The sequence below is a fragment of the Larus michahellis genome, chromosome 10 (assembly GCF_964199755.1).
Source record: "Larus michahellis chromosome 10, bLarMic1.1, whole genome shotgun sequence".
Classification (NCBI taxonomy): Eukaryota; Metazoa; Chordata; class Aves; order Charadriiformes; family Laridae; genus Larus; species Larus michahellis.
The window spans coordinates 5,770,967-5,783,129 of NC_133905.1; the positions used below are offsets into that span (position 1 = coordinate 5,770,967).

The 12,163-nt window shown below is 48.8% G+C and overlaps 1 protein-coding gene across 4 annotated transcripts in view; it reads left to right on the forward strand.

Moving 5' to 3' along the window:
• The first annotated feature begins 478 nt into the window (after window positions 1-478).
• Window positions 479-12,163, forward strand: part of MTMR14 (myotubularin related protein 14) — a 33,233-nt gene continuing 21,548 nt past the window's right edge. For 3 of the 4 annotated variants that reach the window (XR_012589349.1, XM_074602872.1, XM_074602873.1), the window contains exons 1-8: window positions 479-648; window positions 729-874; window positions 5,956-6,064; window positions 7,100-7,175; window positions 7,896-7,956; window positions 8,505-8,627; window positions 9,150-9,223; window positions 11,729-11,799. Coding sequence is in view for 3 of the 4 variants with exons in the window: in XM_074602872.1 (XP_074458973.1) it covers window positions 526-648; window positions 729-874; window positions 5,956-6,064; window positions 7,100-7,175; window positions 7,896-7,956; window positions 8,505-8,627; window positions 9,150-9,223; window positions 11,729-11,799 (783 nt within the window). In the remaining variant the exon portion in view is untranslated. Of the gene's footprint in view, window positions 649-728; window positions 875-5,955; window positions 6,065-7,099; window positions 7,176-7,895; window positions 7,957-8,504; window positions 8,628-9,149; window positions 9,224-10,160; window positions 10,395-11,728; window positions 11,800-12,163 lie in introns of those variants that run through there. The other variant, XM_074602874.1, reaches the window with a different exon arrangement.

The following is a 12,163-nucleotide window of genomic DNA, read 5'->3' on the forward strand; positions in this document are numbered from 1 at the left end:
TCCTGCTCCCACCCCGGGCACACGAGCTGCTGCCACCACGGTGACTGGCATCGTGCGTGCGGCCACACCCCGACAGAGGCTTCTTTAATTAACACCCCTCCCGGGATTCTTTATGAAGAGCAGCCGTCAGAGCCGCTCAGCGGGGCCCGACAGCCTTTGCCCCGTCTCCCTGCGGGCCTAAACGTGGCTTATGCAAAGCCTCGGCCTCCCCCCAGCTCTGGTGCTGGCGAGCACGGCCCGCCCCCGGAGGCCGCCCCACGCCTGCCGAGCCTGGGCCGTGCCCAGCCCTTGCACCGGTGCCGGGTGCGGGAGGACGGAGCCCGGGAGTGGGTTCGGTTGCCCCGGAGCTGAACGGGGCGCAGCGAGAGGCGGGAGCGCGTCGCACCCCGATGACGCCAGCGGGCGCGGCGGAAGGGGCGCGCCGCCTGCGCGGCGGTGACTGGCCAGACGGGCGGAAGCGGCGGCGGCGGGCGGAAGTGGCGGGCGGGGCGGGGCCATGGGCTGGCGGCGGTGAGCGGCGCGGGCATGGCGGCGGCCCGCGGCTGCCCCCCGGCGGGCTCCGGGGACCGCGCCTTGGCCGAGTTGCTTTTGGAGTTCTCCCGAGCACAGTACCGCGCCAAGGACGGCGGCGGCGGCGCCGCCGCGAAGGTGAGGGGCCCGGTGGCCGGGACCGGGGGGGTTGGGGCCCGGTGGCCGTGCGGCGGGCGCTGACCGGTGACTGTCCTCAGGTGGAACGGATCGAGCGGCGGTGCCTGGAGCTCTTTGGCCGCGACTACCGGTACAGCGTGATCCCCAATGCGCACGGCGAGATCTGCGCCCACTACCCGCGGCACATCGTCCTCCTGGAGCGCGACGCCTGCGCCGGCCGCGACCCGTAAGGCCCCGGTCCCCTCCCGGTTCCCACCCCGCAGGGCTGACAGCCGGGGCGGCGGCTTCGCCTTTTGCCCCGGGGAGCTTCCGCACCTGCTGGCTGCCGCTCCGGGGCTCCCGCCGGCCGGGGGAAGCCCTGCCGGGCTGCGCTGCGGCTAATTATAGCCGGCGGTGTCAGCCGGGGGGTGCGCCGCTCCCGGGACAGCCCTCGCCGCCTGCCAGGGCTGCGCTTCGCTGCCGAGTTCCCGCGGGGCGCCTCCGGGCTCCCCCGGCCTCTGGGGCTCCCAAGCTGCTGAGCGAAGTCTGTAGCCTGGGGGGCGTAAAGCAAAGGGGGTGCTCCCGGGCAGCGCCAGCTCCGCTGCCCTCCAGTAGATCCTGACAACTGCTGTGCTGCGGCTCGCCCAGAGAGCTCATGGTTGGGAGCAGGACTGCGTGATGCTCTCCCTGTCTTCATGAAGTGCCTGTGGTCGTGCTGGAAGGCCTCTGATCAGGGAAATTTTAGTCTGGAAAGCATCTCAAGGGGAGTAATGGGGCTGGACAGATGAGGTAGCCTCGACAGAAATAATCTGCCTGCACCGTGGTACATGTGTCAGTGGGTGCTGAGGTTTAGTGAGTGAACAGGAAGTGCTTGCTTGCATTTTAGTTGTGGTTTAGTGCAAATCTAAGCCAACATGTTTCTGGACTTTGACCCACAAGCTCAGAATCGTGTCAGTCTTGCTTCTGACTGCGCATTAGCTGCTCTGTGCGGCTCTAATGATGGCCTTTCATTTATGATTTTCTCTTCCAACAAAACATAATGCAATTTTGCAGTCTTAACTGGGTTTGTGACAGAAGTACCACGTTCAAAAGGACGGTTGTCACCGGTTCCTTTCCAGCTGCTTTGCCTGAGGAAGGCAAACCGTCAGCTGGCATGTGGACCAGGTGCTGTAGGAGGGGGTCAGCCACAACTCATTGTCAGGTGGGAGAACTTCTGCTTAATGGTTAGATCAGATTAGAAAATATTAAACCCCTTGCTGCAAAAAAGGGGAAGCTGAAGTCTGAAGCTGTAAATGTAACTAGGAGTGTCTTTAGGGAAGAGAAACCAAATGCTTCTGCTTTTCCTGTTCTTGTGAGAGCAAAGAATGCCTAATTTTTCTGATGAGTATTCAAAACAAGTGTACTTACACTCAGGGCCCTGTTTTCTTCCGAGACTTTTGCAAGACAGCAGTGGCAATTGACATTTTAAATACCGATTCGTTCCAAGTCTTGATTTACTCTCCCAGGGAGTCACGGAAACAGACTACCCTTCATCATCCCTGTCCTCCTGATTTCTAAGTGATAATCTCTGCAAAAGTCACAAAATAATTTTAGACAAATCCGGTTTTTAGTTGCATCATTGTACTCTATGGAATAATTATGAAATAGAGACTGTTGCACTTCTTGTGTTACAGAACACAAGAACCTCTCCCAGTGAACGGGACGCTCCCTCTAGGACGGAGTGTCTTTGGCTGCCTTTCATCTTTCTAATGTTCTTAATCAGCTGGTAAGATCTCTTTGAAGTGTGCAGGGCACTTCACACTTCTGAGAATACCCAGGTTTTTTGGAAGCAGTTCTTGCTTGCTTGAACTCTGTGCTGCCCCATCGGTTCTGCTGTTACAGCTGCTTCTGAAGCCATGCAGGGAAACTGCAAAAAGTGGATATTTTTAACCCAGATCGGTTTCCTGATCCTGTTCGTTCTGTGGCTGGGCATCTGGGGAAGAAAGGATGTTGCTTCATCACACTTTGACAACAGTACTCTGAAATCCAGGCAGGTGCAGGAGGTAGTGGGAGGAATTTTATGTGTATTTTTGGCTGTCAACCAAGGCGCTGCTTGCGAGGAGCCACAGAAGGTATCAGGACGCGTCTGACAGCCGGGAGCACCTTCCCTGTGCTTGGAGAACTCTGACGTCCTCCCAGAAGGAGCAAGCAGATGCTGCAGGGAATGGAAACAGAGGGGTGCGCTCAGTTCTTTACTCGCTGTCTTAGAGTTACTGTGACTGCGCTTAATGAAAAATGCCTACATCTCAGGCACCGGCCGTGTCTTTGGTTTTACCTGATGATCCTGTCTGCACTCCAGACAAATATGATCACAGTTGCACGCAATCTAACAATGCGAGAGGAACGCTTTGGTTCCAGCGCTGTTATGGCTACCCAAAGGGAAGCATCTCTGCTTCAGGCCTGTATAAAATGTACAGTTGACAAAACAGTTGCTTGCTCTTCTAGGAAGTGTTTCCCTTGCATTTAAACATCTGAATTCAGGTTTAGGGGCTGATTTAATGGAGAGGGCCGAGGGGATTAACACAGAGGTAAGGTTGCCCAGCAGTATCTTCTGGAAGACAAACTTCTGAAAACACAAGACACACCCAAAAGTCTAGAAAAGAGTTAAGATACACATCATTCCTTCCACCTCATTCTCTACCTTGTCCCAAGCAGCCTTAATGATGTTCTTTCACACTACTGTTGAAGAGTGCTCCGTTTTCCAAACCCTTTTTGGTGGATTTTACTCCTGTCCATGCTACGTTTAATTACTTGTCCCTGTAAGAGTGTTGCACCCGTTCCTCAGAGCAGCCTTTCCCCTCACTACAATCATCTCAGAACAACTATGTTTACTTACCGTGTTTATCTTCATTTCAGTGTTTATTCTAGCTTTACTGATGATGATTCTTGAGATGAGAAGGTCCGAGAGCCGTGTAGATAGCGGGGCGGATCTCTCCGGTGCCTGTGCAGGCTTCCCAGGGAACAGGGACAGAAGCCTGGGAGAGGGGCTCATTCTTCGTGTCCCCAATAGGGCGCTGGGCTTCCCGCTTGCTCTGTGTCCCAGGTTCCTGCCAAGCTGCTCGGACTCATTCCCCAGTGCTGTGATGTCTCTCCGGGGAAGTGCAGTTGGTGTGCCGAGAGGTGAAACTTCTTGGCTTGTCTCAGCTCCTGGGGAGGCACTTCTGTAATTTCTGATCTTCCCGGCATTTTATTTTTTTGCTGAATCCCATCTTCTGGACTTGGAAGCAGTGCAGTGGAGCTATTCTTGTTTCTCTTTGTATTTGCAAAGGAAACACAAAGACAGCTGGAGCATAGTGCAGGGATGTGTCTCTTAATTGCATGCATTCATTTAAAAACGACCCCACAACCGAATCTGTACGTCAGAATCTCTCAAAGTTTCAAAATAGTTTGGTACTGGGAATTATACATGAGGGCCTCTCTTCTCACTGCTCGCAGGCCATTCCTGCGGCATCTGTTACTCACGTGCTCTCTGAGGAGGGAAGCAGACTGCGGAGCGGAGCTCTTGGCTGTTGCAGTGACAGCGATGAGCGGAGTTCGGGTTGCGTTCATTGGGTGCCTGCACACAATCTCTCGTACTCTGTTAGCATTTTCCTGTCTTTGCACTTAGCACCCTCGCGTCCTCAACATTTAGATCGGATTAGCTTGGGTTCTTGTTCTTTAAATTCTGGTACATGCCAAAGCTCTTTGGAACTGGACAGCCGAAATAGTTACGAATGTGTTACGAAACTTAAGGAAAAATACTAAACCTTGACTATGAATTCTGTGAATTGAGTCCTTTTTTTATTAAAAAAAAAAAAAAGGTAGGATTAGAAGGTCTTGGTTACTGTCACCCTGTTTCCACTGACACCACCTTGTATAATCTTTTCCATAAACAGATCAATTTCCGTGTTAATAATAGATTATTTTTTTTATCCTTCACAGAATGGCAGCTGCAGGTAGGTTGCTCCTGACTGATTCTGAAGCTTAGCAACTTTCTTTTAATTTCCAACATAAAGGTATTAATTTGTTCTTAGGCCAGCATTGTCCTTTGCCTTGGAGGAGTTCTCCCCCTTCGTCGCTAGTTGTCCCCTTCACCCTAATGCATGTATTGTTGTGTCCTCACTTCATCTTCGTCTGCTCTGTCAACCAGTCTGAGGTCGTTTCTCTTGCAGCGTAGACTGTCCCCTGGCCATCCTAATCATCTTGCTGTGCCTTTTCACACTCACTAGAATCACATATCTCAGCTGAGGTCTTGTGCTCTGCCCAGTAATGTTGGTACTTCTCCATCCCACCAGAGAGTTTCCCGTGATCTTATTTGTCCCTGTTTTCAGACTTACCATATTGATAACGTACACGCATCTAGAGATCAACCAATTCATCTGGGCTCTTGTACTGAGCTCCGCTGCTGGAAAGGGCTAACTGGAAGTTCTTGTTAATCATCTCTAAGCGTGTGACCATGCAGCTTTGTATTTCCACACTTCATCTGGTTTCTATTATGTCAGTCTGGATGCTTCTCCAATTCCATGTGGAAACTCTACTTCTCCCTGCGTTGACTGTGCCTCCTGAAGGTCTGTGTAGTTCAGAAGTCAATTTGGATTCCTAACGAACGTAGACCAGTACTTGGACAAATTGCAGCAATTTTAACTTCTTTCCAAAATGTCTCCAACTTGGAACGCATTTCTGTTTTAACTTTAACCAGATTAACAAAATTTAGTTATGCAGATGCAGTTGACATCAATCTAACAGCCTTGTTCAACCCACTAGCTGATTTACAGACAATTGTCTAATTACCTGGCAACACACGTGCTTAAGTGACTGGAACTAAGGTTCATTGAGTGTTCAAGCTTTGATTCTCTATTTTATTTCATTCTCCTTGCAAAAATATCACTGTAATAGTGAATTCACCCTGATGGTAGTACTGAGCTTTTTGATGGAAAAGTGGTAGGGAGGAAAGCAGACCATATGTTTTTGTAGACACTGGCTTGCCCTGGTAGTCCTTTGTTAGTAATCCACATGTTAGTTTGTTGCGGACCATTCTGATGCTTCTCATATTGCCAGCTCCTGAAGATGCTTGCTGACACCTGCTGTGCAGCTGGTCTTTCAAAATAAAGAAAAGGTGACAGAAAGCATCCAGACATGTTGTATAGCTGCAGAAGTAACTCTTAAAGAAGTTTCCTCTTGCTTGCTAACTTCAGATGCTGGCTTCTAGGCAAAAGGGATGGGGATTACAGCCCAGGGTGTCTGTAGCAGCTTCGCTGAAAGGCGCCTGAGAAGATGCTCCGTGTACTGAACTGAACCTCTCTCCACTAGGTTCGAGAGCACTGTGCAGGTTGGCAAACTGCAGGACCTTATCAACCGAAGTAAGATGGCGAGGTGTAGAGGACGATTTGTTTGCCCGGTTATTCTGTACAAGGGAAAGGTAAAGCTTCATGGGTTACCTATCTCAACTTAGAGAATGACCTTTCTCCCTGCCGTTTGAACTGTGCAGCCATGTCTTCAGTTGGTTGTCACCTTTCTGAATGCTGTAAAAATCTGTTCTTGGGTACAAGCAGGCAGCCTGTAATAGTAGGTAGCATTTGCTATCTAGGCTGCATAAGTCATCTGTGGGGGCTTCAGGCTATTTTACCCCTCCACGTCATGAGCATTGCACGAAACAGCTAACATTTTCCCCATGTTTATGTTTCTTCCTTCTGAAGGACAAAGATATTTGGTCTTTGAGAGGGGAAGGACAACTATTGTCGCTTTCTGCCCCTTCTTCTTCCCAGCAGTGAGCTCCCTTTGAATAACTTGTCTCTCTGAAGAGAAGTTTCCCTTGTCTGTTCCCTGGGGAGGCAAGATTGCATAAATGGTCTTGTGAATGTGTGGGCTTGTCTACAAGGGGATCTATAAGAAAGTGAAATTAGATTCATTTTGATGTGGATTACTTAAACTGTATTGGAGCCCTGTAGGAGTAGTCTAATTTAGAATTTAAGTAGCTTAATTCAGTTTTCTTAGTTCAATTTAGAAGCACCATATGAATAGCAAATTCATACCTGTGACAATTTTAATCTAGCTTGACTGAAGCCATCACGGGCTGAACCTGCTGACCTTTTCCTGCGGGAGTGAACTGCCTGGAGTCGTACTGGGACCATCCATAATCTTATCCACAGTAATGTGGAAATAAGGCTCAAGCAGGGTATTAACAGAGCATGGACATTGCCAACTTGGCAGGAATTGACTGTATTAGTGACTTGGAGAGCTGGAGATGAAAGTGTGATTTAAAAACTAGCTACAGATAAAGGCACTTGGGAGTTCCATGTGTTTGGAGAACTCAATCTGGACCAGGGTTGGAGGGGAGACTGCTGAGAGGTGGTAGCTGTAGGTACCAACCATTTCTATGTAATGTGACAGCAAATAGTTCAGAGACCTGTTAAGGGAAAGACTCCTGGTGGTTAATAACAAAATCTTCCTCCAGCATATTTGCAGATCAGCAACACTGGCCGGCTGGGGAGAGCTCTACGGGCGCACTGGCTACAACTATATCTTCTCAGGTGAGTGGGGGGCCGTGTGTGGCTGGCTGCCTGGTTAGGCTGGGACAGTGTCCTAGACTCAAGACCAAGCTCTTCCTGAGAGCAGGTGCGGAGCTCTGGCGTAGACCCATTTGTATCAGGCCCTGCATAATAGGGCAAAGCCTGAAATCTGTCCGTTTCCAAGCACCATACTACTGGACAGAGTGCCATACCTCATAAGAAGCAGCAGCAAAAGAACTTGAGGCTGAAGAATGAGCTATGGGAAGCGTGTAAGCAAGTAAGGCAGCCTAAAGGAGTTGCGCTACTGATCCCCAAACACTGGGGATGGGAATAATGGAAAAAAGATAAGAACTTACTATTGCTTGGCTAATCATTGGGAATCAAATCCTGCTACTGGCACGATATAGCGGATGCTAGGGAAAGCTCTTTGGGGGAGTATTGGGTGTCTGTAGTGTGGAACCTGAAGCTTGGCTTAACAAAGCACTGTGTAGCACTATTGGGGCGTCGTTTTGGCTGGCAGTCATGGGTTTGATCTACCTAGGTCCTTTGCAATGACAAAGGAAAAGTGGTCTATGTTAGAAAACGGGCTCTTCAGGAAGAGGAAATGCAGGGAAGTATTGAGAGCACCTGTGTGTAGAGAGAGGGCACCAAACCATGACCTTTTCAGGCATGTGCATGTCTTGGCAGATTGGGGACTGTGTTAGTTTATACAAGTTTCAGTTCTTAATGCCTTCCTTGCAGGGGGTTCTGACGATGCTTGGGCAGATGCAGAAGACATTTCAGAGGAAGATTCTGCACTTAGGTTTGTATGAACCGCTGGGATAGGGAAAAGGGAGTTCGAACCAAAGCTGACTGGCTCAGCCACTCAGTTCTGCTCTTTCTTAGGCTGGGCTTTGGGTATAGACTTGAGACCATCACCAAGTCTTATTTCCCTTGCTTTTGAAAAGACTCTTGAATGCTAATGGCTGGCTGAACCCAGTGTAACTGAAGCCTGCTAATCTATTGCCAGAGGGAAGGTCTGGAGACAGGAATATATAAGGCCATTTAAAAAGGTGTTTGAATTACACAGACGTGTTTACTTCATCAAAAAGTAGATCTCCAGGCTGGTGAAATTGTTCTGTGTCTTATGTGTTTGCCGCAGAATGGAGTGAGATGTGGGGAAGGACCCTAAGCATGAAGTTTGCAGTATCAGTTCATCGCAGAGTCTGACCTGTGGAGACAAGGCTCGTGCTATGCGGCTTATGCCTAAAAGCGGTTCAGGAAAGAACTGTGCCAGTGTTGTGCAAAAAATCAAACTCAACTCGGTCAGTCTTCCGTGCTCATCTTGCTTTGCCTTGTTCTGTGTTGCAGGAATGCAGACTCCCAGCTGTTTGACAAGGTCAGAGGACACGACATCAAGCTGCTTCGATACCTGTCTGTCCGATATATCTGTGACCTGATGGTGGAAAACAAGAAGGTGAAGTTTGGCTTGAAGTGAGTCTGGTTTCATTTGTTTTTTCTGCAGGCTTTGGATGGCAGCTAGTAGCCCTTATTGGGCGTGCACTCAGCAGCCTGGGAGCAGTCCCTGGAAGATTCCTACAGCAGGATCAGTTAGTCAGTGCTGTAAAGAGAACCCCAAGGTTTTAGGCCGGAGAAAGCTGTATCAATGGGCAAGACAGCTGCTTTCATCTGTCTTCTGCAGTCTGAGTAGGTTTCCTCTGTAGAGCTTGCGGTGATGTGACTGTCACCCTTTCAGAAAGGGGAGAGTAAAGGAACCCTCTGCATGTGTATAGGAACAAATAGAGGTATTTATTAGAATACAAATAGAGCTACAAATAGAGCCATAGTATTTTGGGGCTGTACTTGTTTATTTGGATGTGTTGAGTAAGTTCTGCCCCTGCTCACTCCTGAGTGAAGTGATTGTGCAGGTAGATGCGACAGGTAGCTTTTTGTGTGCTAGGGTCTCCATGAAAAATACTCTATAAATATCTGCTGTTTTCTTCTTGTCCTCTGCAGTGTGACGTCTTCTGAGAAGGTGGACAAAGCTCAACGTTATGCTGATTTCACGCTTCTCTCCATCCCATACCCAGGTACAGGACTGATGTCCAGAGGGACCCCCAAGGGACAGGTGACAGTCCGTTTCTGGGGACTGGGAACTACCTGTGTGTGTGTGGTGAAATCGCTGTGGCTTGCTGAATGTTTCCTGTGCTCCCTCTGGAGAGAAGATCTTTTAAACTAAGAACAGTGCGACGAATCTGGATGCTCTGGTGCTGTGAGTCAGCATTAGGCACTCTTTGAGGTGGCAAAATAATTTCTCAGCAGTTCTAATGAAATCAAGCGTGGAGAAAAAGTCCCAGAGGTAGAGCTGGGTTAACCCATCTTAACGATGGCCTTTGACGCCCCCGCAACTCCAAACTACTGCTTGATGCAAATATATATCTTGCTCTCTGTTATATAAACCCCCAGTCCTTAAAAGAATGTTTTCCAGTCCTCGTGTTCCAGAGCGCCGCTGTAAGGTATTCTCCGTGCTAGACAGAATTGTTCACCTAAGCCTGCAAGGTGCGGCTGAGATGCAGACCACTCCAGCCCGTCTCCCTGGCTATATTAGTCCCTGTGCCTAGCAACCGCTGCTGGGTCACTTGCTGCACTCTCAAAGATGAGCTGAACATTGCTGCCTGCTGATGTCAGGCTTGGTGATGGGATTGGATGTGAGGCTGCTGTGCTTGAGATGTGTCTGCAAGAAAGGACTCTTCTTTCTCCCTTGCGCACAAAGAAAGCGAGGGGAATAAAAAAAACCAACAAACCAAACAAACAATACAACTGTTACGGGTGTTCCAAACGCAAACCTTTCCTTGATTACTAGTTGTTGTTGCCCTTAGACATATTTTCTTTTTTAAAAGAAGTGGTTTTCCTTTCATACACAAATTAGCGACAATTCAGAGAATCTGCATCGATATTTTATCTGCTTTGCCATGCAGATTACCGAGGCGTACAGAAATAAGAGTATTACTGGTTTCTGTGCCACAGGTATACGTTGCAGCCGTGTGCCTCGTCGAACTTAGAGCATGGGAGAGGCAGCGTACATGGGTCTTCTGTGGAGTTTGTAAAGAGTGAGAAAGAAGTGATTCTGCAGAGTTGAGCTGTGGAGTTGTTACTTTATGGGGATCTGCATATTGTATGCAGTGTGCGGTGATGGCCCTTCCTCTTCTGCCATCTGGGACAGCTGCTGTCTTTTAGCAGCTTTTCACTGCCACACTAGAGGTAAACCTTAAAAAAACTGGAAATTCTCCCTGCAGATGTTGCCTGAGTTCAGCAGTGCTGGTCCAGAGGGGAATGTTGTTATTCTGTTAGATCTAAGGCATACACATCTAAGGATCAGCAATCCCTCTAGTGACTGGCCAAATGCCATCATACATTCTTATTGATGTTCCCAGGTTGGCACTGAAGTGAATTTCTATTTTGTAATTTGTCTCTAAAGTTATTCTGAGATCCTGTTGTCTTAGGTGAGCAAAGCAGTATCCGGATGTGATTGTCTCAGGTGAAAGCCTTGTGTTAAAATGGTTTATCTGTAGAAGCTTTTGTGCTCTCCAGTGCAGAAACCCTCTTCTCAATTTGACTGGTAGTTGGCATTTGTTGATGCCAATACTTATTGCCATAATCCCCAATTCTTTGCTTTAAGCCATTGTTTAATTGGAGTTAAATCTCAACTGACAGATTGCTTCCTGGCACTGTAGTTTTGAGGGCTAGTCCTGTCCTTGCACAAAGATTATTTTTTTTGACATTGGAGTTTTTTGTGACTTGCAGGGTAGGAATCGCTGCCTGTGTTCAGTGCCTGGCACAGGGGTGTCTTGGTAATGTGGGCACTTTGGCACTCCTGGGCCTTACAGGCTGCGTCGGGAGGTGTTTCTTGTAGCTTGCAGGCAGCTGCAGTACTAATGGTGCTGCTCGGCCGTGACTAAGTGACTGCAGTTTGCAGCAGAGACTTCAAATAGTTGTTTGAGAAGAATGGCGTCGAAGGACAAACTTCGGGAGGGGAGGGCTTGGGGGAAACCTTGGCAGTGGTTATGTACCTGCTTCCTTCAGATAGAGCAATTTGCGTGTTTGAAAGAGGAGACTGAAATGTGAGAGAAATCACAGCCGCCTCTGACAGAGCCCTTTCTTGTTACCTGCAGCAGATGCCCTGTGAAAGCTGGCTTTCCCCAGGGCTCTGCCAGCACCTCCTTTTGCTGGTTCCCTCTCACTCAGCGTGCCAGGCTGATGCCTTAGATCTGTGCAAAAGCCAGTGGCCCTGGAAAGGATAGCTCTTGTTTGGGGAAGAATGAAATCAGCCCCTCAAGCTCCCCATTTGCTCTGCGTTTGGAGTTTGCCCTTTGCTCTGTGAGTGTGTTCCCTGCTGAGTGCTCTGGGTTGTTGCTGCTGGGAGGCCGTGCTGCACACTGTACTCATGATTACTGCTTTTCTCTTCCCGCAGGCAGCAGTTTTGATTGATTTGGTGCTCTGGAGCCTGGGGCTGCCAGCACTTCCAGTCCCACGGGCACTTCAGTTGTTAGATATCAGTTAGCTGAACGGTTGTTCATTATTTCTTTTTCTTGCAGGCTGTGAATTTTTTAAGGAGTACAAAGACCGGGATTATACAGCTGAAGGTCTCATATTTAACTGGAAACAGGTACATGGATATTACAAAATGGAGAGCCGTGGGCTTTACTGGGCTTAAGTCTTGCCTCAGAGTTCCTGAGCAATGGTGTATGTGTCACGTGCTTATTTCTGAGCACAAGGAGGAAACCAACAGGGCAAACAAAGCAGATAGCGAATGTACTAGATTACTCCTTCATTGTAAAATTTGTATGTAAAATAAATGAGTCATCATCCTGAAGTCCAGGATGCTTGACCTCTCACGGGAGGTATGAGTTGCTCGTGCTTTTGAATCTGATACCTTATTGATAGCCTCTGTTCTTGGTTCTGTCTTTGTATTCTGTCTCCTGCTGAGGGAGATGGTTGAGTGGAGTAGCCCTACAGTAATTCAGAAAGTA